General features: G+C 48.5%; 1 protein-coding gene and 1 long non-coding RNA gene across 2 annotated transcripts in view; both read right to left on the reverse strand.

Moving 5' to 3' along the window:
- SOS2 (SOS Ras/Rho guanine nucleotide exchange factor 2) overlaps positions 1 to 18,703 on the reverse strand; it is a 44,500-nt gene extending 25,797 nt beyond the window's left edge. The window contains 9 exon segments of the mRNA XM_040067378.1: positions 1,063 to 1,206; positions 2,492 to 2,695; positions 3,398 to 3,562; positions 4,841 to 4,972; positions 7,432 to 7,557; positions 18,614 to 18,628; positions 18,630 to 18,659; positions 18,661 to 18,687; positions 18,689 to 18,703. Coding sequence (XP_039923312.1) covers positions 1,063 to 1,206; positions 2,492 to 2,695; positions 3,398 to 3,562; positions 4,841 to 4,972; positions 7,432 to 7,557; positions 18,614 to 18,628; positions 18,630 to 18,659; positions 18,661 to 18,687; positions 18,689 to 18,703 — 858 coding nt within the window.
- Positions 18,704 to 22,562: 3,859 nt separating this feature from the next.
- LOC120754797 (uncharacterized) lies at positions 22,563 to 24,079 on the reverse strand. The gene is made up of 2 exons (XR_005701568.1): positions 23,945 to 24,079; positions 22,563 to 23,223 (listed from the first exon to the last, which is right to left on the reverse strand). It is a non-coding gene; the product is annotated as an uncharacterized LOC120754797 (long non-coding RNA).
- Positions 24,080 to 24,296: the final 217 nt, after the last annotated feature.

A 24,296-nucleotide genomic window follows, 5' to 3' on the forward strand; every position in this document is an offset into this window, starting at 1 on the left:
TTTAATCCATTGATCAAACACTTCTCCTTATCGTTATAAAGCAATTAAGACTTGATCAACTGGACTTTCCTACATGAGTGGTTTGTTGAAGCAATGCCAAGAAAACTTTATCTTTATGATCCATTCCTAAACGAGTGCCCCAAAAATCGCTATTTTTGACAGCCAGAAAAATGTAATAATTCCCCAGGTGGTACGGAGGTCAACCCTCAGATCTTAAAGATGGATGATACGTAAAGGTGAAATGGAAGATTTATTGTTATTTTTGAAAAGAAACTTCATGATTTTAAGATAAAACCAAAAACTTGCCATTCGCCATGTGGTTCACCTGATACATTAATTTCCCCTCTAACAGTGGTTTGTGTGATTGCTGTCACGTTTTAGGGTCAAAGCCTGGGATTTATACACATCCCAAGGAAAAGCAGATTCCACTTAAACGACATCCAACGACAGCAAAACGTCCATCCCTACCTTGGTCTTCCACTCCAAGAGTTTTCTCCCCACACAATTAAAATTTTGTGGTTTATTCTAAGTTGAACTGTCCTCTTGCCTCTAAGATCCCTTTTTTTTCCCCCCTGTGCACCTCCCTGCTGAATTCCAGAGTCATTCTGCACCTGTTTTCAGGAATTCTGACCAAACTGAGCTCTATCTCACTTCGGCTTCGTGACTTCCTTCTGTATTTCAGAGCAGTTTTAATACGGAGTACCTCAGAATTTTTTTAAAAAATCCTTCCAGTAATTCAGTGCCCATTCAAAACAAACTGAGAAAATAATTAATGACGTTCCAGTACGAGCCACACCCAATCCCAGTGCAGTGTTTTCCCTTATTCCTACTCTTTAATATCCATTTTAGAGCTCAGTGGGTATCAAGAGCACTTCGCTACAATCCTGAGCCATAAACTGCTGCTTTGATACTTCATTCCCTCCTGGAGCCCCTGCTCCGTGAAGGTATTTCCCATTCCAGATGTCAAACAACGCATTTGAATTAAAAACCCTCTTTTGAGTGATGTAATTTAAAAAAATAAATTCAAAACCCGACCAAAATCGAGCAAATTAAACACCAAACCTCTGCAAGGTCCTCAAAGCAGCTGCCAGCCAGAGGGTGAGGGCTGCTTTCATCTGTCATCTCCACAGTGTCCTCAATCAATCCCAAAAGCTTCACTGTCAGCTCGTGGATGTCTGAAATGTTGCTGAATATCACGTCAATGTCCTGCAAACACAAAACATTTACTTGGGGCACGTAAATATTGGGAGTGGGTTTTGTCTGAAGCAGGAGGTGAACGGAGAGGAGCCAACAAAAAGCAAGGAGAAGCTCAACTCCGTGGTCTTTCCAGGCTTCCCTGAGCACACCCAGCCTTGCCCAATTTCCACAGCATCCTTCCCAGGAGCTGCTGTGCCCCCAGGACAGGCTGGGGTCTGGACAGGCATTTCCATTTTCCCTTTCCACTGCTCCCTCTGCTCGTCCTTGTTGCACGGAACACAGCAGGACGGAGGTGATTTCCAGGAGGAATTTACAGCAGCTCCAAGCTCAGCTCCTCTAAAGCACAGGTGCAGCTCCTGGGCTGCTTCAGCAGAGCTGGGAATGGAGCGGGAATTGGCAGCTTCCTTCCCAAATTCTAATTGTAGATTTTCAGGTCCCCACACTCAATAGGGAGCCCCTTCCAGTGTCCTGGATTCCCCCTCTGAATTCCCTGCTCAGAAGTTTCTCTGTCCCAGCCTCCCACTGACCTCCTGCAGTGCCCAGACCATGGCAACCCTCTTGTGGGAACATGGAATCCTGAAATTTCCCATTCCCAGAAGAATATTCCTCAGCTCCCACACACGGCTCCCTTCTCCTCCCATCACCTTCCCTGGAATTCTACCCCCACACCTGCACAATTCCAGCAGCTCCTGAGGAATCCCCACACCCAGCTGGAATGGGAATGGCTCCTGCTGCCTCTTTTTAACCTGCTGGTATCACCCAAAACTCCCAGTTCAGGTTCTGCTGGCCTGTCCCCTCCTCCCTGTCCCACAGGAAGGATCCACCAATCCTTCCTTACTCCTCCTGAGAACAGAATTTGCCGCACAGATGATTTCAATCAAATATTTCCATTGTTTATCAAACAGCGATTCCCTTCACAGTCAGAGAATCCACAGCCAAGGGCTGCTTTAATTGGAATTTCTACAGATAAGGAGCAGCCTGGAAATGTCTGTTGAAGCACTCACTGCACATGCAGGTAGATGATTTAATTTTTGTGTTAAGCCAAAACCTATTACCTAAACGACCAAAATCATGCAGCCACTGCTGGCATCTGACAGGGAATTGTGTCCATTAAGCTCCACTCCCACGCTATTAATGGCAATTCCCCCACTGGATTTCACACACAGACAACGCTCATTACTCGCTGACAGACAATAAATCAAATCTGATTTCACTTCCAACACAGTTAATGCAAAACGAGTGAGTTCTGGCTGCTAATGGGGCAATTAGCATCGCTCATCAATAAAGGACTCACGTGAGGTGTGAAGAGCCTCCTGTTGGACAGAAAAGCTTCCCGGAATACTTTGATGATCAGGTTCAGCTCCCTCAGGTACTGCCTCTCTTCTGCAATCTCATTCCTCACCAGGTCGTAGTAGTTGAGCTCCCCAGAAGAAGAGGGCTCGTCCTCACACAGAGAAACCAAGCCAATCTCATCCTGATCAAACATATCCATCAAAACCTGCCAAAGGAATCCACAGAATTACACCCGGCCACATTTTCACACTTGGCTCCAGCTCAGCTGTTTCAATGTGCTCAGAGAAATCCTTGGAGTTTTTAATACAATCCTTGCTGTATTCATTTTCACAAGGGAGTAATATTTCAACTTTGGCAGCAGGAGCCTGCAGCAGTTGCCAAAGCCATTTTCCCCCTTGGAAGTGAGCACGACCTAGAAAACAAGTTACAATTCATGCAGAATCGACTTGGAAAACAAAGCATCTTGCATAAGCCTTGGACAAAACCTCCTGCCGAAGATAAAACCGAACAAAAATTGTTTCTCATTTTAATGGGCATGAAAACTAAAGGTCTTTTCTGTCTTATGAAGGAGAGCTGCCACGACAAAGTGACATCAGGAGGGTGCGACAGCAGAGAAATAAAGGACAGCATCATTTTCTGTCCTTACGCTGCCTGCAAAGGCTCCTGCTGCTCCCAAACTTGCCCAGGCTTAACTTAAATTCTGCTGTGACAGATCTGGCATGAGCAAGGAGAGAAGCTTTGCCTTTGACTTAACTTAAATTTTTGCTGTGACAGGTCTGGCATGAGCAAGGAGAGAAGCTTTGCCTTTGAGTAAAACCAGGCTCTGATCCTCCTTTGAACACACTTTCCAGATCAAAGAAAATTAAACACGTCACCTCTAAATTCTGCTTCAATCCCAACCCCTTACCTTATCAGCACACATCGATACTTTAATGTCCTGCTGGGAGATCTCAAAGTGTCGGATATTGAAAACATAATTTCCAGCCAGCTTTAAAATGTCGGCTGAGATGTATTCCAAGACAGCCACGATATAGAGAGAGACATGGTAATCCACCTTGTAGCCCAAGACCTCCTGCAAAGTGAAAAGAGGAGAAAACAAACGGTGTTTATTCCAGAAATCCATCTGGAATGACAATAAACACATCAAATTTTCGACTGAAATGGATTTTGGCTGCGGTGATAATTTACAGTAACGGAACACCCAGAGCTGAGGACATCACACGGAAATTGGAACATCTCCCTGGAAGGAGATGCCTTTAAATACTTGTGTTATTTTGCAGTATTTTAACAGAGGAAAAGCTACAGAACTGGAAATAATCCCTCCTCTAAAAATGACAGTCCTAAAAATAGAATTCATTAAAGGAAGGGACTTCAGTGGAATCACTCCTGCACTTGAATTCCCATCTCTGGCCCTGATGTGGACTCCTAAGAACTGAGCAAGTTTCACTTTCAAGGAACCATGGAATGGGTGGGAAGGGACCTTAAAGATCATCTCTTCCACGCCCTGCCACGCCAACTGAGCACTCTGCACTCCACAAAATAATGGCACTTTAATGATGGAAGCCTGAACAGACGAAAACCAGGATGAGTGCAGCAGGTTACCCTTGCACAGCTTGCACCACGCAGCCTTTCACCTGGCAGTAAATGCAGGTGGGCTTGGCAATTTGAAAGAGGCAGACTTGTTCTCGTCACGTGTTTCCTCTAAAAATCAGAGGCTGGGCCTCTTTTCACACTTCTAAACCAGATTTCACCAAAGGACTCCGGTGGTGTTTAGGAAGATTTTATTTAATGCTGTTTTCTCTCTTGACATCCCTCCCCCTCTCATTAACCCTCAGGGATTGAGATGTGCACGTGAACACAGCAAGGAGACCTGAAAAAGTGCTTTAATTCCTGCTCCTGCCCCAAGGAAGTTTTCTCAGCAGGTGGAAACACCTTTGCAGAGCACTTGATTTTTAAACCCGAGGCAGCAGCGACATTCAGCAGTGGCTGAAAGGACCCTGGCACATCCTGCTTGACAGCGCACAAGGAACAGGATCTACTTGCTCCCTCTCCTCCTATTCTGGCTTCAAATAAAGGCATCAAAGCAGAGCTGCTGAAGTAGGCAAGGTATTTGAGTTTTGTTTATGTTAAAAACTAACTCATCCTATTTCAGAGCAAGAGTAATAGATGAACACACCGATGTGTTGAACACGATGAATTTAAAGATTTGCTTTTATTACACACCACAATAAATTCAGCTTGACGGCCATTCTTGACTCCCTCTGCCAAGGACGGAAACTTCTCTAATTTCACACAAACTAAAGAAATCCATTAAAGGCCATGCTGGGGGGGCAGTAAAGGCGAGAGGTACCTTCAGCAAAGGATGGATTTTGTCCACGGGGAGCAGGAGAGGGTTCCTCCTTTTCCGTTTCTCGATGGCCGACTGAGCATCGGCGATCGCCCACTTGTCTATGGGGTGAGGAAACGTCTTCTGAACCCGCTCCTGCCCAACACAGAGAGCACTGAGACAACCACAGCCACCAGGGAGCTTTAAATAAAACACAGCACAGCAAAGGACTGTCCCTCCAGGACGGACAGTTCTCCTCCCCCTCGGAGTTTGCACCACATTTTCCTGATTGTTCTCTCCTCTCCCGACTCGGCTTCTCTCTTTTCAGCAATCCCCAACGACCTTCCCTTCCCTGGGCACCAAGAATTCCTCCAAATCTCCTAAAATCAATGATCTTTTCCAGAGCAGCAAGAAGGTTTCAGTCTCCAGTGCCAGTGGAAGGTGGTCCTGCCACTGCAGGGAGTTGGACACGGATGGTGTTTAAGATCCCTTCCAAGGCAGACTATTCTGGGATTCTGGGAGACCAGGAGCCCAAAATATAAACACTAGCACGAAGTACTGAACAGTTTACAGCCTACAAAAAACCCCAAGTTGATATTGTTCCCGTTTGAGAAAAGAGTGTAACTTGCCCTACACCAGATCAAGTATATGGCAGGAATGAAAAGCTGAAGGATGGGATGGTAAAAAAAGGTGAAATATTTGTGTCCCTTTGATGAAGAGATTTTTGCACGTATTCCAAGACCTAACAGGTCTTCAGAGAGGCAGATCTTCTTTGAGGCAGCTTTTAAATCCCTGCAGGCGCCATTTAATGCCCAGCTGTGTGATCAGCTCCCAGGTTAACACGGGGTGACATTCCCTCCGGGACAGCAACCCCCGAATGACCCTTCCTGGAGATCCCAGCAGGAGACCTCCCAGAAACGGAGGTCAGGCGGCATTCAGCCACCCTTCAGCTTAGAATCGTGGAATTCCAGACTGGTCTGGGTTAAAGGGACTGAAATCCCATCCAGTTCCCCCATCATGGCAGGGACACCTCCCACTGGCCCAGGCTGCTCCAAGTGTCCTTGGGCACTGCCAGGGATGCAGGGGCAGCCACAGCTGCTCTGGGAATTCCAGCCCAGAGCCACCCTCCCAGCCAGGAATTCCTTCCCAACAGCCAACCTAACACAGGCTTTGTGTGCTCCAACCCTGCTTCCCACTGTTTTCTTTAGGAACAATGTGAAGGGTTGTTTCTGTTTATAAAATATGTTTTTTTTAATTTGAGATTTTTAGACCTTGACCCTGCAAATACTTAAGGACATCTTGGACAATCAGTTCCATTAGCTCTGTTTTGTAAAGATCTGCATGATAAACTTCAGTGATCACAGCTCTCATGTTCTCCCTTAACAGCTAAAAACAGCTCCAATCCCAAGAGCTATTAAGGAATATTCAATTTTGCTTTTATTTAGTGATGCAATAATCTTCATGCATCGAGATTAAAAAAAAGGAAATAAATTAATAATTGATGTTGAATAAAGGGCATCTAATAAGAATCGAAAACCCTTTGGGCAATTATTTTGCCTACATATATATAAAAAGAACATATATATATATTTATATAAATTTTCTATATCTATATATACGTATATGTATATGTAATACACACGCATGTGTGTATATGTATATTTATATACATACATATTATATATAAAATATATTATGTTATATAAAATGATATTCACCTATAGATACAATTTTCTTTCATTTCCATGACACACATACGTAATTTGTATTAATGTAGACATACAATATTTTTGACACACATATAATTTGTATATATATATATATAAAATTATTTTAATTTCCACAACAGCCATAGAGACTGCCATACAATGACACCATTTTTGGATGAAGCTGAAAATCCTGGACCTACAGATTGATGTAAAATTAATTAATTAAGAGAGCTCTCCAAAGCTCTATCGGGTCATAGCCATATGGAAACATTTTCTCCCTCCAGACTCCATCAAACCCTCGTTTTGGAACGATGACACAAAAGCTGACAGCTGCAATAACACAAGAGCCTCAGTGAGTCCAATGAAGTCCAGGAATACCCAACTCTGCTCCCTCAGCTGCACAATCAAGGCCTCTCAACAGTAACCTTTCATTGAAAAATTTAAATTTTTTTTCTTGCATAATGATGTCAAAAAAGTGGGAAAAATTCTCAAATCTGTTGTGCGTTCGACAGCAGAAAATCCTTCGAAGCGTTTTGCATTTATAAAGACATTGCTGAAAGGAAAAATTCCCGCAATTTCTATCCTCAAGCACTGGCTAAGAAAATGAGTTTCCAGTTAAATCTGCTTATAAAAAAATCTACATAAAATCAGAGTATCCCAGAATAGTTTATGTTGGAAGAGACCTTAAGGATCATCCAGTTCCAATCCCTGCCAAGGGACACCTTCCACTATCCCAGTTTGTTCTAAACCCCATCCAACCCGGCCTCGGCCACTTCCAGGGATCCAGGGACAGCCACAAAGTCGTGTTAGGGAACTCTGGGCTTCCAACCTGTGCTGCCCAAAATATCCCAAGGAATTTCAGCCATCCCAGAGGCAAAGCCTTGCTTCCCCAGCCTGCAGCCCTACCTCCACATCCTGCACAGTCCGTGGCTGGGCGATGCACAGTTTGTTCAGCAGCTGCAGGATCAGCTCCTCAATGTAATAGAGGGAATCTTCCTTTGCTGAGAGGTTGGGGTGAACCTGCTGCTGGACCTGGAAAAAGGAATTCAAAGAGTGAGCGTTTTTGTTTTATGGAAAGCTGGGCCTAAAAACGAATCCCAGCAAAAGCGGGATAACTCAGGACTGCAGTGCTGCAAGTTCACACGCTTTTAATATTTCTCACACGTTTTCCTCTGGAGTTAAGGTGGTAATTCCTATTCCTGCCAAGTTGGCACCTCTGTGCAATCACAACCTCGGTGTTTTGCCATGATGGTGGGAAGGAGCTCCAAGCCAAGGCAGATTTCTGCCAGCACTGGAGTGAAACCATCCCTGTGGGTAACTCTTGAGTTACTCATGGCCTGAATGAGTAACTGCAGTGACGTTACCAACCCTAAGGAGTGACTGATGCAGCCACTACCTGTAGCAGCAGCTCACCCTGCCTGGCTGAATGAACAGGGGAGCAGACCCACCAGGGAAAAGCAAGGAAAAGCTGACTCCCACCTCCCTCCAAGGCAAGGCAGGATAATTCCCTTTATCTCACTTGATGGAGATTAATCCCAGCTTTGGTTTCCCAGGCTAAACTAGAGCAGACAACCCAAACTAGGCAACCTGACCACAAAGGGCTACTATTAACTCATCCTGGGTCAGCAGGGCTCTTCTTCTACTAAAAATCCCCCCCATCAAACCACCTGCCTTAAAAAGAACAAAAAAGCACTCAGGGGTCGGTCTCCATCCTCAGTTTTCCCTGGCAGCCACTCAATCAGGAAAGCGCTCGCTAGATCTCAAACTATAGCCAAAAGATTCGTGAGGAATACATCCAGGGAAATTCCCTCCTCTCCCCACACAAATTCCATGCAAATCACCCCAAAAAGTCATGTGACATTCCCACATCGGTGTTCACAGGACAAATGGGGTGGTAGTTTCTTGGGACAAGACAGAAACATCTTTGGGTTGAATTCTGATGCTCTGAATTACAGGTACAGCCCCTTCCAAAGCCCACGGAGCAGTTCCCAAAAACTGGGGGGCTCCATGGGCTTCCCCCAAACTAAGGAGAATCCCAGAATGGTTTGGGTTTGAAAGGACCTTAAAGATCATCCCGTTCCCCTCCTGCCAGGGCAGGGACACCTTTCCCTATCCCAGGCTGCTCCAAGCCCTCTCCAGCCTGGCGTTGGACGCTTCCAGGGATGCAGAGAAGCCACAGCTCCTCTGAGAAACCTCTGCCAGGGCCTCCCCACCCTCCCAGCCAGGAATTCCCAATTCCCAACATCCCATCTAACCCTGCCCTCTGTGAGTTCGAACCCAGCTGCCTATAAAGTTATTTTCTAGCCCTCTAAATGTAATTTTGCCTTCTGTGCCTCAAATGTGAATCTCTGCCTTACACAAGTGATTCCCGGCACGGATGCAAGATCCTGAAAGAAAGAAAGAATCCTCAAGAAAACCAAATCCACTCCTTGAAAACTCCTGCTGAAGACAGCAGGTTCTCAACAATAGCCAGGGCATTTTGTGCTCTTCCTGAACATGAGAGCTGAATTCCCAAAACAATGGCAAAGCAGGAAGTGCCGGGTTAAGGTCCTGCCACGTGTCTCTGAGAGAGCCCCGCTACAGCGAGGAAACAACATGAAATTGTGTGTCCCTGCAGCGAACCCTTCATGATGCTCCAGAGAACTGACAAGAACGGGAACGGTGAGAAGAGGAGGAAGATCAGGAGAAGATTGGGATTTCCATTCCCTGATCAGACTGCGGCCGTTCTCCGCCCTCCGGTCGCTTATTTCAGACTTCACGGCACAAAAAGATGATTTCATTTTTGTACCTGACTTCAGCTCCCAGGTGTAAACACCTCCTGCCACACTCTCCTAAACTTTCTTGGGAGCCCAGGGATGTCCAGCAAGGCTGAGGAGCAGCACAGGAGCACAGAGTGCTCCTTAAACACCGACGGGGAATCTCACTTTCATTTTAGGAACACAAGTCATGGAATTCTGGAATAGCCTGCCTTGGAAGGGACTTCTAACACCATCCAGTGCCACCCCTGCCATGGCAGGGACACCTTCCACTGTCCCAGGCTGCTCCAACCTGGCCTTGGGCACTGCCAGGGATCCAGGGGCAGCCACAGCTGCTCTGGGAATTCCAGCCCAGCCAGGAATTCGCAGTTCCCAATCTCCCATCCATCCCTGCCCTCTGGCACTGGAAGCCATTCCCTGTGTCCTGTCCCTCCATCCCTTGTCCCCAGTCCCTCTCCAGCTCTCCTGGAGCCCCTTTAGGGACTCTGAGCTCTCCCTGGAGCCTTCTCCTCTCCAGGGGAACATTCCCAGCTCTCCCAGCCTCCCCTCAAAACCGTTCCATCCCCCAAATCATCTCCGTGGCCCTCTCAAAGTCCTGGAGTCAATTTTCCTTCCAAAGGAGCAAACCCAAGAGCAAAGGCCAGCATCTCCTGGTTGAGAGAATTCTCCCCAGAGGATTTACAAGATCAGCTGCCACTCCACATGAGTTTGCCTGCAGCATCCTGGAAGGTCCCAGAGGTGCTTCTGCACTCCCCAGCTTTCAGAGAAGTTATTTGGACATAAATGTACAGAAGGAAAAAAAAAAACACAATTTCATTTCAAGGCAGTGTTTTTCAGAGCAAAACAAAACCACTGTAATAAAAGCTGTGCACCAGCTGATGGGATCAGATGCCACTGGATCGAGGACAAAACCCTTATTCTTTACAGTACTCCCCAAAGCCTGACTGAGAGGACTGCAGAAGCAAGGAGAGACTCACCAAGCACTCAAAATACGGAAAAAAAGCAGGATTTAGAAATTACTGGGGATGTTACTCACAGAAGGGACATTCCCTGATCTCTGCTTCAGGCTGAAATATCTGAGCAGTTTATATAAACTGGCACGGAATAAACTCACCAGAGCTGAATTTTGTCTGGTAATTGTTTCTTTTAAGGGTCAAAATACCCTTTAAAACCCCTCAAGGTGTTGCACTGACCAGTGAGATCTCTGCTCCAAGAAGCTGAGCAGAAGGGAGCACAGAAAACAGATTTTTTTTACTGTGTTATCTCTGAAACAGCAGAATGTCTGAAGTCATTAAAGAGAGATTAGGATTAGCAGAACTAACTCATTTTTACAGTGCCATTCACACGGGTTTAGTCCAAGTTGTTTCAACGAAAAGAAATTAAATAACAGGTGCAATAGTGGCATTTAAACTTGGCCTTAAGGCCTTTCTGGGGGACACAGGCTTATTTTGAAATTCCTGAACTGCTCCTTCTCTTGCTCCTCATTTTTCCCCATTCTTCCACCCTTCCAATGTGCATTTGATGAAAATCCTCAAAAGCTTCTCTCCAAAAATTCCTTCTCAGCGAGAGATCCTCAGAGCAAGGAGTCTGCTCAGAAGAGATGAGGATGAAAACATTTCACGGAGATAAATGGTATTAAAACTAGAAAAAAACCCTGATCTTATTTCTTTTTTTGTTTTTTTACCAATATAATGGCAGGGTTAATTTTGAAGCACAGGAGTTCTGGATCTCGGACTTGGGGAAATCCAGAAGCTCAGAGCATAAAAGAAATGATCAAAGGGTTCCATTTGAAATGACCAAAAGCTGAGGGAAAAAAAAATAAAAGAGTCAAAACTGCAAGGAACTTCTTTTTGGCCTTTTCTGAGACAAACCAACAGCTTGCCTACAACACCTAAATACATTTTTACTTGATAGATTATTTTGATAGTGAAAACACATCCAGAAAGCTGCAGTTGTTCCACAGCGAGCACACGAGCAAAACGAGATTTTTCATTTAAAAATCCCCCAAGAACAGAAAATTCCCAAATCCATGACGAGTCTGGAGGCAGCACGTTCCACCATAAAAACATGGATTGGTATTCCTGAAATATTTGGTAAAAATATCCCAGTTTTCTACCAATATTCAAAACGACACTTCCAGAAAACGGAATTCCAGCATCACCTGATATTTCAAAATGAGAAGTTTCTCGTTTCGATGTCTGTGTTTTAATTCCTTCTTTATCTTTTCTCTCCTAGAGAAACACAAGACATCTGCTCCAAAGGCATTTTTAATCCCTCATCTGGATGATGCTCCAGAGGGAGAAGGGAACCAAATGGAGCAACTCAAAGGCTTCTGTTGCTCTAATTCAGTGAGAATTGATATTCCCAATTTTCAAGCATTATTCTTTAGGAAGAACCACAAGGATTTAAACACTTGAAGAGAAATTCCCAATAAAAATGCAGTCAACTTTTTTTTTTAGAAATAACCACACTGATTTCTTATTTTATTCCCAGTACAGCAATTTCTGGCTGGCCTGTCTTTGATAAATCAGACTAAAACATGCTGAGAGAGGAAGAGCATGAAGCAACCTCTTAAGTAAAAGAGAATTTTTATCTACATACAGCTTTTGGGAGGTTTTTTTACTGCAAAAAACTTGAAGCATGGCTAGCCAAATAAAATTATCCCTCAACTGACTGTACAGGGGTATTAAAAAATCATCTTACACCACCACTTTTTCCATCTTTAGCTATTTAAATAATCTTCTACAGTACATTCTAGCTGAGGGAAGGGTGAAATATAGCAGGTGGTGCAGACAGGATCTGACTCTGAAACAGCATCAAAGACTCTCTTGAAATCTCCTGGGAAAGCTGCTTCATGTCCACAGAAATAAAAAATATTAATAAGGACAAAAATACACATGAATTCTTCTTTCTCCGGTTAATTGTTGTTTCCTTTTACACAGAATCAAGGAGGAGCTAAAATGTGGGTTTGTTTAGATGTACACAAACTATATACACATCTTAATCTTCAAACCTGACAGAAAACGAAGCGTTTGGATTTTATCCATGCACATAAAATGCTCTGGTTAAATGGAGATAACCCCTGAGGGAGCCCAGCACAGCCTCTGCCCTGTGCTAGGGGAGGGAAGCACCAGGGCCAGGGTGGCTGTGCCCTGTCTGAATTAACACTCAATTAACAGCTCCCAAATCTCCCCAAACTCTTCCACACGGAGCTGAGCGCTGCTCAGAACTCGGCACTCCCCGCTCCTCACATCCCCCCCTTCCCAAGGAGAATGGGTCAGTGGGGAAGGTTGAGTTATTCAAACCTGGGATTTGAATGCCAGAGTGGTCTGGGTTGGAAGAGAGCTTAAATCCCATCTCATTCCAATCCCCTGCCATGTACAGGGACAACTTCCATTGTCCCAGGCTGCTCCAAGCCCCAATGTCCAGCCTGGCCTTGGGCACTGCCAGGGATCCAGGGGCAGCCACAGCTGCTCGGGGCACCCTGTGCCAGGGCCTCAGCACCCTCCCAGCGAACAATTCCTAAAACCTGGAGACACTGAAGGCCCTCAGAGTCGTTTCTCCACGATCCAAATGGTCGCTGAGATGACATTACGGAACCAGGGAGACCAGAGGCCAGGGATGCAGGAAAGCCACGCTCTCCACGTGAGCAACCCTCCGGAAGCGCTCATGCGAAAGGCTGGCACACGGGGAATCAGTGAGGTAATTAGAAAAGCAAATAACAGACTCCACAGCTCCTCTGCGAGAGATTAGATAAGGCCTGGGCAAAGGGGGAGCTGGAAGCCAGGGAGAGCAGGAGGAGGCGGGCAGGAGACGCGGCAGGAGGTGAGCAGGGATGAGAGGACGGGAAAAGCACACGCCGGGATGGGGATCGGGACCGGAGCCCGGTCCTGAGGGGGAAAAGGCACCACAAAGAGGTGAATCACGGCACCCAACGCCTCCTCGGGCGGTTTTTAATTCCTGGGCCTGCTCCCCAAGCCAAGGCAAACACTGATCCCCATTTCCACTTGAACAACACAGGTAGGAAGTGTTCCTGGTGCTGGAGCTGCCAACCGAAATCACGGCAATCCTATTCAACACCTGGGATCTAAAATCCACCCTCACCTCACAGCAGTGAAAACTCTCCTGTCACACGTTTGCCAACCACAGATTCCCGTGTCAGGAACTTTGTACAAACAAAACAAAGCATGAAAAGAATAAGATTTCAGTAAAAGGACGTGCTCCCTTCGGTTCCAGGCTGATGCATCCACAGAATCCCAGACTGGTTTGGGTTGGAAGGGATCTTAAAGCCCATCACAATCCAAATCCAAAGCTGGATTTAGGACACCTTCCACTAGCCCAGGCCACCCAAATTCATGTTTGGAGCAACTGCAAGGCTGCAAAGGTGCAGGCTTCTGAGCTCAAATAAATATGTCAAACCTAAATGTAACTATTATTTTAAAACTTCTTAACGAGCAACTTTCCTGTTGGAATGATAATGCATGAAATAATAACGGATGCTAATGAAATTAAAATGCTTTAAATAATAATCCATTACAATGAGGCTAAAATCCATTCAATAATTCGAACCCAAGGGGAGCCTGATCCTGCCACGGAAAATGCACGGAATAAAGCTGGACACCCCTGCACCTCCTGACCTTAACCCCAACCCTGCAACCTCACACATCACCAGAGAGAAACTCCCACGTGTTTTAAAATACAGAAGCACTGAACTAATGTAAACTTCAAAAAAAAAACCCTCCTCAAAATGGTCCTTTATATCTGTCCGTGCAACATTTGCTAAGAATAAACCCTTTAGTCATGCTCTAGAAATTTGATGAGTGGTCCAGAGCAATGGTGGAATTGTTTTAGAAAATGCAAATAGTGCCCAGTGCCAGGGTTATCCCGACATGTGGTGCTGCAGAGCCCTGGGCTTTAACTGTTTGCCAGGCTGTGTTCGTGCATCACCGAGGAAATCCCAAAACAGGAATCCCCAGGAGATGCTCCTCAACTTGGGTTCAGGAAATCAAAGAGCAAAGCAACCCAACACACGGCTCCTGTTCACACAAATGCATCTTGAATTTGAGGATGGATCTGGAGGAAAACGCACAAATCGTAATCCTGGAATCCTGGAATGGTTTGGGTTGGAAGGGAAATTCAAGGTCATCTCATCCCACCCCCTGCCATGGCAGGGACACATTTCCCTATCCCAGGCTGCTCCGAGCCCACCCAGCCTGGCCTTGGGCACTGCCAGGGATCCAGGGGCAGCCACAGCTGCTCTGGCAATTCCAGCCCAGCCAGGAATTCCCAACTCCCAATCTCCCATCCATCCCTGCCCTCTGGCAGTGGGAGCCATTCCCTGTGTCCTGTCCCTCCATCCCTTGTCAAAGGTAAGCTCAGGACACACAGGAATACTGTAAGGTGAATAAATCCATATCTATAAATCTAACAACACATTCCTCACTATTATCAAAAATACACACTGATTCTACGGGGCCACCTGGTTTATTTTAAAAACCTCTTCCCAATGCCTGGAACGGAAGTTTATTCCAAGCAGCAGTGGAAGGTATTCGGTACAAACGAATTTTTCAACTACAATTCCCAAAAACCTTTTCTGCAACACACATCCAGGATATCAAAACTGGGACCTCCAGTGGGCTGGAGGGAGAGACACACTCAGCTGCGGCCTCTGAAATTCCCACAGGAGTGGAATCCCATTCCATAATTCATGCAGGATTAGAATCCCATTCAATAATTCCCACAGGGCTGGAATCCCAGTCCTCAACCTGCAAAATAATTCATACAGAGATGGAATTTTGTTCAATAATTCCCACAGGGCTGGAATCCCAGTCCTCAACCTGCAAAATAATTCATACAGGACTGGAATCCCAGTCCTCAACCTGCAAAATAATCCATACAGAGCTGGAATTCCATTCAATAATTCCCACAGGGCTGGAATCCCAGTCCTCAACCTGCAAAATAATCCATACAGAGCTGGAATTCCATTCAATAATTCCCACAGGGCTGGAATCCCAGTCCTCAACCTGCAAAATAATCCATACAGAGCTGGAATTCCATTCAATAATTCCCACAGGGCTGGAATCCCAGTCCTCAACCTGCAAAATAATCCATACAGAGATGGAATTCCGTTCAATAATTCCCACAGGACTGGAATCCCAGTCCTCAACCCGCAAAATAATTTACCTCTGGGAAGTTCCATCTAGAATTCAGCAAGGACAAGCTCTGGCACTGGATCTGTGCTAGGAAACGTGGTCCCAAAAACCAAAATGCAGCTTTAGAAAAGGGTTTCACCATTTGATATCTCCCCCAACGAAGGCCAAAAGAAAAAGCGAAACCAACCCAAACATGTGGAGAAATGAAAAATGGGGAGAGGAAAAAATGGAGAGAAATGCCACTCCCAAGGAAAGCCCCCAGGAGCATTCCCCAAGCACCAGCACTGCCAGGATCACACCCCACAGATCCAAACCCTGTGATTCCTGCCGCAGCGGCTGCCTCAGTGCTCCCAGATTTATTCAATGAGGAACTGGGATTCCTAAGAACTAAAAATCAGCTGCCAGGTTAAAAGCCTTTACCAGGATCTGTCTGAGGTGCTTTACCTGCTCCAAGCAGCAGCTCAAGTCACTCACCCTCAGTGATCACGTAAAAATCTTGTTTTCTTCTGATTCATCGACTTTGGAAGGACTTTTATCGCGAATTACCCTCGCTCCCTGCTTAGATTTCCAGCACAGCAGCAGAAGAAAAGAAAGTGTTTCGGAGCAAGGATGTGCTTGTCCATCTCCCAGCTGGAGCAGAGGCAATACATGAAAACTGCTTTGGATTTTCCAGCTCACAGGATTCCCAGGTGCCAGTGCTAAGGAATGTGGGCATATAAATATATAAAATCTGGTTTAAAGATGTTTTACCATTTAGCTTTGGGTTTTTCCTAAAAATACTCCCACTCCGAGGTAAAATTTGGCGCTCTCTACTAACCTGGAAAAGTATAAAAGCATACAAAATACTGTTCAAAATACAGATTCCCATCTTTTTTTCGTGTATTAAAGTAAGAACTGATGTGTTTTACCATTTTTAAGTGTCCACTGCATAGAATTAAAGTAAAGCAAGAGTTTAAATGTGGTTTGAAAAAATAAAGTTGCCTTAAACTTGCTGGGTGCATAATAAAGAGACTGCAGCCTTTCAGAGCATGTTCTGAACTTAAAATCCAAGCAGTAAAGAAATATTTTTTATTGTGAGTGAACTGCATGGGCTCCTTACCCAGCTCCACAAACCTTTGAGCATTTTAGAATTAATTACTTTTCACACTTCACTGAGAGAACCAAAATCTATCTTCTATTCCTGCTTCTGCTTTCTGTTTCTCTCCTTCCAGAAGTGCTCAGTTAAAGGAAAAGCTTTCAGGAATGGGAAATGATGCCCATTAAAAACACAGCTAAAGAGTTTAAAACCCTCTCTACTTCAGGTGTTTAACTAAAAAAAAACCCCCTAAACTTTCTTCAAAATCTTCATCACAAAGCAACCTGCTTGGAAAAATCACATCTCAGCTGGCCAACAAGTGGATTTTTAAACCACTTCAGGACAAAATCACAAACTGTGTGGAAACAGCAGTGATTATGTTTAACAAACTGGGAAATTAACAGAAAATTTGAGGCTTTCACACTCTGGATTCTGAGCCACGTTCTCCAGCTCCCCTAGAAATAATGGAATACCGGAATTTTGAATAATCTCCTGCTCCTTTTAAGATCTCCAGCGCTTATTTCACAGAGTTATCTTTCAGATGTGCTAAAACTGAGAGCGCTTCCCCAGCAGCCTGACAATGATGCAGTTTTGGGTTGACTCACTGATACTGAGTGTTCACACCAGAAATTCACATTACAGCCCCGATTGCCTCACGCTCCAGGGTGGGTCCTGCACACAAGGAACTTTCCCAGGGAGAAAAAATCCTGGCTACAAGCAAATGCACATTTTTCCAGGCGGTCACTGGCGTCACAACCCCGTTTGCCCCGCTTTAGAAAGCTGCAACTCCTGCTGTTGTCACCAAAACCAAATGCACAAAGAATTGGTAAAGCAGCACGAATCCAACTTTGGTAGCATCTGTACTTTAGGATGACGAAATCACCTCTAAATTTTAGGAGAAGCTTTTAACTCAGGTTTGGGCAGATGCTGGTTGGTGTTAAGGGGCTGCTTTAGGTCAGATTCCAGAGAGATCAGGGAACCCAAGACACTGCAAAGCAGCTGCTATGAGGAGAGGATTTCAGAGTAAAGAGCAGAAAATCCAGGATTCTTCAGACAGGCAATTAGTGGTTTCCATGCCAGCCACAAGACTACTTAGGCACCCGAAACAAATGCAAGTCTTTTATTCTATTATTAAAAAAAAAAAAAGAAAATAAAAAGAAAATAACGGAGAATCATTATCCAACAGCATCGCTACATCCATTCTTGGGGAAAAAATAGACAAACCATTGCCTAAAGTACTTGTGTGGCAGTCCTGCCCAGCAGATCAGCAGGTAATTATGGTCAGAATAATGGAATAATCCTCAATCTTTGTAAATGACCCAGAGCAGGGCACTCAATTTACCCAGCCCTTCCACTGCTGGGGGTGTCCTACGGAAAAGGGGGTGAGCTGGAGCTTCCCTGCTGTGCACACAAACCCTAAAAACACGGATTCACCTCCTGTGTGCTTTCCCCCAGGGTCTCTCTCAGCCGTGCAGATGTGGCACAGGGAGGATTCTCCCTGCCCCACAGGCGGCTGCTCTCACAGGTGTCACCGCAGGTGAGCGCTCGGGGAAGGAACACGGCTCGGGAAAGAGCCTGGAAAAACTGTCAGGAGAAACGGGGAGGGGATGAAGGAAGGGATGAAGGAAGGGATGAAGGAAGGGATGAAGGATGCCATTCCCTTGCACACCAGCAACGTTATCAGGGTGCCCAGAGAAGCTGCGGCTGCCCCTGGATCCCTTGGAATTGCCCAAGGCCAGGCTGGACGGCGCTTGCAACAGCCTGGGACAGCGGAAGGTGCCCCTGCCCACGGCAGGGAACGACACGGGATTTAAGATCCCTTCCGAGCCGAACCAGTGCGGGATATCAATCCCTGGAAGCCAGAGCCCCGATTGAAGAGGAGAGCGAACTTCAGCGAGCGCAGGCGACAGAGAAAGCGGCGCCCGCCGGGTCCCTCCTCAGCCGCAGCATCCCCGCACGCAGCGGGCCCCGCGGGAGGCGCGGGGGGCTCGGGGCCCTCCCGGCGCTGCCTGAGGGCAGGGCGGGGGCCGGGGCTCCACCCGCCCGGAGCGCCGGGCCGCGGGGCAGGCTCCGAGCAGGTGCCGCCGCTCTCCGCCGGGACTGACCTTGCGCAGGGCGGGGCACGAAGAGGCCGCGCCATTTCGGGCCGTTTCTCCTCGCCCAGGAACTCGTAGGGCTGACGGCGGCGGCTGCATGGCGGCCGCTCCTCATCGGGGGCCGGGGCCGCCGCGGTGTCGCCGCTCACCCTCCCGGCCGGGCCGCCATGGCTCGGCGGGGCCGCTCGGGGCTCGGCGGGGCCGCTGGGGCCGCCGCTCGGGGCGCGGGGAGGCTCCGGGCGGGGGGTCGGGACGCGCCGGGCCGGGCCCCCGCTCGCTGCGGCCCCGCTGCCGCCCGCCGCCGCCCGCGCCGCCGCCCTGCGCGCCTGCGCCGCCCGCCCCGCGCGCCCCCTGCGGGCAGCGCCCGGAACTGCACCGAGCGGGCACCGAGCGGGCACCGGGCACCGGGCAGCGACCAGAACTGCGGCACCGGCGGGCACCGGGTGAGCACCGGGCACTGACCAGAACTGCGGGCACCGGGCGGGCACCGGGCAGCGAGCGGGCATCGACCAGAACTGCGGGCACAGAGCGGGCACCGGGCACCGACCAGAACTGCGGGCACCGGGCGGGCACCGGGCACCGACCAGAACTGCGGGCACCGGGCGGGCACCGGGCAGCGAGCGGGCATCGACCAGAACTGCGGGCACCGGGCGGGCACCGGGCACCGGGCACCGACCAGAACTGCGGGCACCGGGCGGGCACCGGGCACCGACCAGAACTGCGGGCACCGGGCGGGCACCGAGCGGGCACCGGGCACCGACCAGAACTGCGGGCACCGGGCGGGCACCGGGCAGCGAGCGGGCATCGACCAGAACTGCGGGCACCGGGCGGGCACCGGGCACCGGGCACCGACCAGAACTGCGGGCACCGGGCGGGCACCGGGCACCGACCAGAACTGCGGGCACCGGGCGGGCACCGAGCGGGCACCGGGCACCGACCAGAACTGCGGGCACAGAGCCGGCACTGAGTGGGCAGCGAGAGGGCACCGGGCGGGCATGGAGAGTTCCTGCCCGGTGGAGATTTCCTTACCCAGGCGGGATTTCCCTGCCCGGTGGAGATTTCCTTACCCAGGGGAGATTTCCCTGCCCGGTGGAGATTTCCTTACCCAGGGGAGATTTCCCTGCCCAGGAGAGGTTTCCTTACCTAGACGGTATTTCCCTACCCAGGGGAGGTTTCCCTGCCCAGGGGATGTTTCTTCACCTACGGCAGATTTCCCTGCCCAGGGGAGGCTTCCTTACCTAGAGGGTATTTCCCTGCCTGGAGATTTTCCTACCTATAATGTATTTCCCTACACAGGACATATTTCCCTGCCTAAAGGCTACTTCCCTACGTGGAGGAGATTTCCTTGCCTAGGGGATGTTTCCCTTCCTAGAGGAGATTTCCCTGCCTGGAGGCTATCACCCTGTCTAAAGGATATTTTTTTCCTTGCCCAGATGATATTTCCCTAGCTGGAAGCACTTTTTCCGAAGGCTCTTTCCCTCCCTTCCTCGAGGCAATCCCTGCCTGGAGGCTGTTTTATTCTTCCTCCCTGCCTGGAGGCTGTGTTTTACCCCGCCTGGAGACTCTGCCTCTCCTTCCCTGGATGTTCCTCCTCCTACCTGGAGGCACTTTTCCTCCCCACCTGGAGGATGTGACTCTCCGTACCTGGAAGGAGTTTCTCTCCCTACTTGCAGCCTGTTTTCCTACCTGTAAACTGTTTTCCCTGCCTCCAGGCAATTTTTCTCGAAGGCCTGGAGCCTGTTTTCATCCCCAGCTGGGGGGATGCTCTTCTCCCAAGCTGGAGGCAGTTTCCCTCTCTCCTCCAGAAATCCTTCATCCACTGATGACACAAATTTTCCCTCATTTCCCTCCTGACAGCATAATATTCAAATCTCACACCTTGTATTTCCCTCTGCTCCCCGTTTTAAGACCGTTCCGCAGAGGGAATGGATAAATTAAAGCAAAGGTGGGGGGAAAAAAAAGTGCCTTCCTGGCAGTAAAATCGTGATCCTTCTCTGTAACAGATTTCCCGGAGGAGCCTGATGCTTCCAGAGGCAGAAACTGCTCCTGCCACACCTGGGAGATTCCCAGCAAAATATTTATTTCTGTGGGAAGACACTTGTTCCTTAAACCCAAACCGTGAGCAGAAAGAAAAAGGAATCATGGGACAATGGTGGCACAAGCCAGAGCTCCTGCTCCTTCCAGAGTTTAGGACTGGCCTCGCTGGGTGCTGGTTTAGATGGAATCCAGGGAATTAATTGTTCCCTGTGAGTGTCCAAGGCCAGGCTGGACAGAGTTGGGAGCAGCCTGGGATGGGTGGAAGGGGTGCAATGGGATTTAAGGTCCTTCCCAACCCAAACCACGATTCCGTAACGCTTTTGGGGAACAAATTGTGTTTGTCCCAACCGTTTATTCAGAGTTTCAGGAATTCTCATCCCACCTGTCCCAACAGGCCCAGAGCAGCCTCAAGAGCAGTCCTGTCGAGTGAGGAAAAGCTGTGAGGTGTGAGAAGCACAGATAAGATAATTTAGGAAGGCAAGTTTGGTCCTGTGTCCCCCTCCCGAAGTAATTCCTGTTACACAGAGTGATATCCTGCCTAATTCAGCTGAGAATTAGCAAATTCCAGTGAAACCTGTCTCTGAGTCAGGAGAAACACACAGCATTAAAAAAAACCCCACCACACTATTTTAATCACAAAAGGCACGTTTATGAAATCGTCAAAGTGTGGCTCATTTGGAAAATAAATTAAAACATTTTCACACCTTGTGAGCAACAAGATCGATGCCTGAAACCCCGATATCGTAACCTCTGAACTTATTTTTTACAATAAAATGTAAGACTTTTATCTCTGAAAAAATTCAATTTTTTTTTTTTTTCCCAGAATGCTACATCAAGGTTCATAATTTAAGTTTCAAATAAACTCTGCCCCCAAACAATCATCACCTGAGAGGAAAAAGCACCGCAGGCAGCACAGGGAAATGCTGACTTAGGACTCCCCCTGGTCTCTGTCTGCTTTGCATTTTAAATGTTCTTTATTCTGTTAATACATGTCAGGGCCACACCCCGTGTGGGAGGAAGTGGCTTTTGCAATCCTTTTGTAGGATTTACTGTTGATAGGCAACACTTCTGGCATCGAGGGAAAAGAGAATTGTTCCACTGTGGGAAGTTTTACAGAGCCACTGCAAGACCTGGAACGGTCAAATCTCTGCCTGAAGTGAGCAAAATTTTGCTCTGAAAGGGTTGTTATTTGAATTTCCAGCAGTCAGTTTGCTGCTAAAGTAGATTTTACCAGGAGAAAAAATAAAAATAATTTTTAAAAGGCGGGTTAAGCCCTTTTTTCGCCCCTCAAAAAAGAAGTGTCTCCAATCTGTACAGTAAAATCAGCCTCACAGCTGCTCTCCTGTGCTAACCCACTCCAGAGGAGCTCAGAAAAATACTTTTTAAGGAAAAATCCATCTCCAATTTTCTGGTACAAACTCCGCACAATTATCTGAGTTACCCAACGCCCTGTGAGCCTCTGCTGTAAAATCCTCAATACTTTGTCCCTGAGGCCACAAAATTCTGCTTTACAGCAATTCTGCAGGACACTCCCAGATCCTCGGCTCAGCACTGAGTTGACTTCACACCCCTCTCCACACAGACTCCTCCAGGGGTTATTTCTGATAAAAATCGGGTATCAGCCGAGCTCAGAGGAGTCACCAGCACTGTCTGAGCCCCCCTCGTGCTCAGGGAAAATGGGAAACTTTCCTGACTCATCCCTGTTCAGGCTCCAAGGGAAGAAATATCGAACATGACTCAGGGCAGGTTCCTGGAGCTTCCCTCCTTTCACATTCCCTGTTCCAAAGACCATTTTCCCTGGATTGCTCAACTGGCTGGACAAAGATCAGCTCCTTTTGCATTACCAGCATTCAAAGGGTAGGAAGAAACCCAAACCCACTGATGAAGTTTCTGATCAGCTGTAAATTAAATAAAAAGTGAGTGCTTAAATCCCTATTTTCATTTCTCCTCTATTAAAAAAATACACAGAGACAGCGATCAGACGGAGTATCTGAATTGCAGATCTCAACTGACTCGGGCTTGGTAATCCCCTTTCAGCTCATTTTTCTGTGCAGCGCTCTACGTTCACGCCGAAGGCTCTGAATACTGCTCTGGATCTCTGACAAAACCTTTAATTGCACAGCAGCAGGGCCCTGAAGCAGGGCTTACCCCCTCGAGTCCATCACTGCCGTGTGACACCCCAGAGGAGCGCAGACGCAGCGGGAGCACACCGAAGAGCGCCGGGAGCACGGGCGATCCCTGCGGATAACCCCGGCACGGAGCCTCGGACACCCTCCCACGGGCTGCTCCTGCTCGGGAGGCCCAACCTCCGCGGGCACGGCACCGCTGCCGAGGGCGCCGCGGGCGCTGCCCGGTGGCCCCGCGTTCCAGGGGGGCAGAGCCCGCCCGGAGCTCAGAGCTGGAAGCGCCGCTCGGCCTCGTCAGCGATGGCGGCGGCGATGGCCAGGGAGGAGGTGGCGGCGGGAGAAGGAGCGTTCCGGACGTGCAGCACCCTGCCGCCCGCGGCGCCGCCGTCGAACACGAAGTCGTCCACCAAATTGCCCTCGCCGTCCAGAGCCTGGGCTCTCACGCCCGAGGGACCCCTGCGAAGCAAGGAGGAGTCGGCGGCAGGAGGGGGATGTTGGGGCGAGAGGCGTCCGGGGAGGAGGACAGAGAGAGGAGACAAAGCCTTGGGGAGGAGGTTTAACGCCCAGGAGGCAGGGAGGGGGGGTCTGACAGCCATGGGATCGCTGAGGTTGGAAAAGATATCCCAGACCATCGAGTCCAAACTCTGACCTTAGAGCACACCCCGCTCCATGGGCAGGGACACCTCCCACTGTCCCAGGCTGCTCCAAACCCTGTCCAGCCTGGCCCTGGACACTTCCAGGGATGCCACAGCTCCCCATGGCACCCTGTGCCAGGGCCTGCCCACCCTCCCAGCCAGGAATTCCCAATTCCCAATCTCCCATCCATCGCTGCCCTCTGGCAGTTTGAGGCCATTCCCCCAAGGCCCTGTAAACAGCCCCTCTCCATCTTTCTGCGAGTTCCCTTCAAGGACTGCAAGGCCACAGTGAAGTCACCCCAAAGCTTCTCTTCTCCAGGCTGCACCGCGGTCCCAAAATTCTCTGGCCTTCTCCTCCCAGCAGAGCTGCCTCCATCCCTGTGACCACCCTGGAGCCTCCTCTTGCACTGAGGAGCTCCCCAGCAGGAGGCAGCTCCATGCTTTCAGTATCACATTTCACCAGAGGAAAGGACCTAAGCCCCCTGCCACGGTTTTCTGCTGTTCAAATATGATATTTCCCAAAGAGGAGAAGCTTCTCTCACCTGAGAACATCATCGGTGGTGACCTCAGGGATGAACTTCTGCAGCTGCCTCACCTGGGCACTGATGGAAAAGGCTCTGTACAGCTCCCCCAGGCCGTAGGACACGTTCCTCAGCACCAGCTTCCTCAGCCCCCTGCACGGGGAAAAACAACTGCAGTGAGGGAAAACCTGCCCCAAAATGCACTAGGTGCAGCTGCCTGAAGGCAGCAAATGCAACTGCAGGGCTCGAGCTCCCACTCCCAATTCAGGAGTGACACAACGCTCTGTATTTGAGAAACCCGTGTTCGCCCTTCTCTGCCTTCACAAACCCTGCTCACAGAGCTGTGGCACTGAATGGACTCTGAATTCCAGTC

Source organism: Hirundo rustica, chromosome 6 (assembly GCF_015227805.2).
Source record: "Hirundo rustica isolate bHirRus1 chromosome 6, bHirRus1.pri.v3, whole genome shotgun sequence".
Classification (NCBI taxonomy): Eukaryota; Metazoa; Chordata; class Aves; order Passeriformes; family Hirundinidae; genus Hirundo; species Hirundo rustica.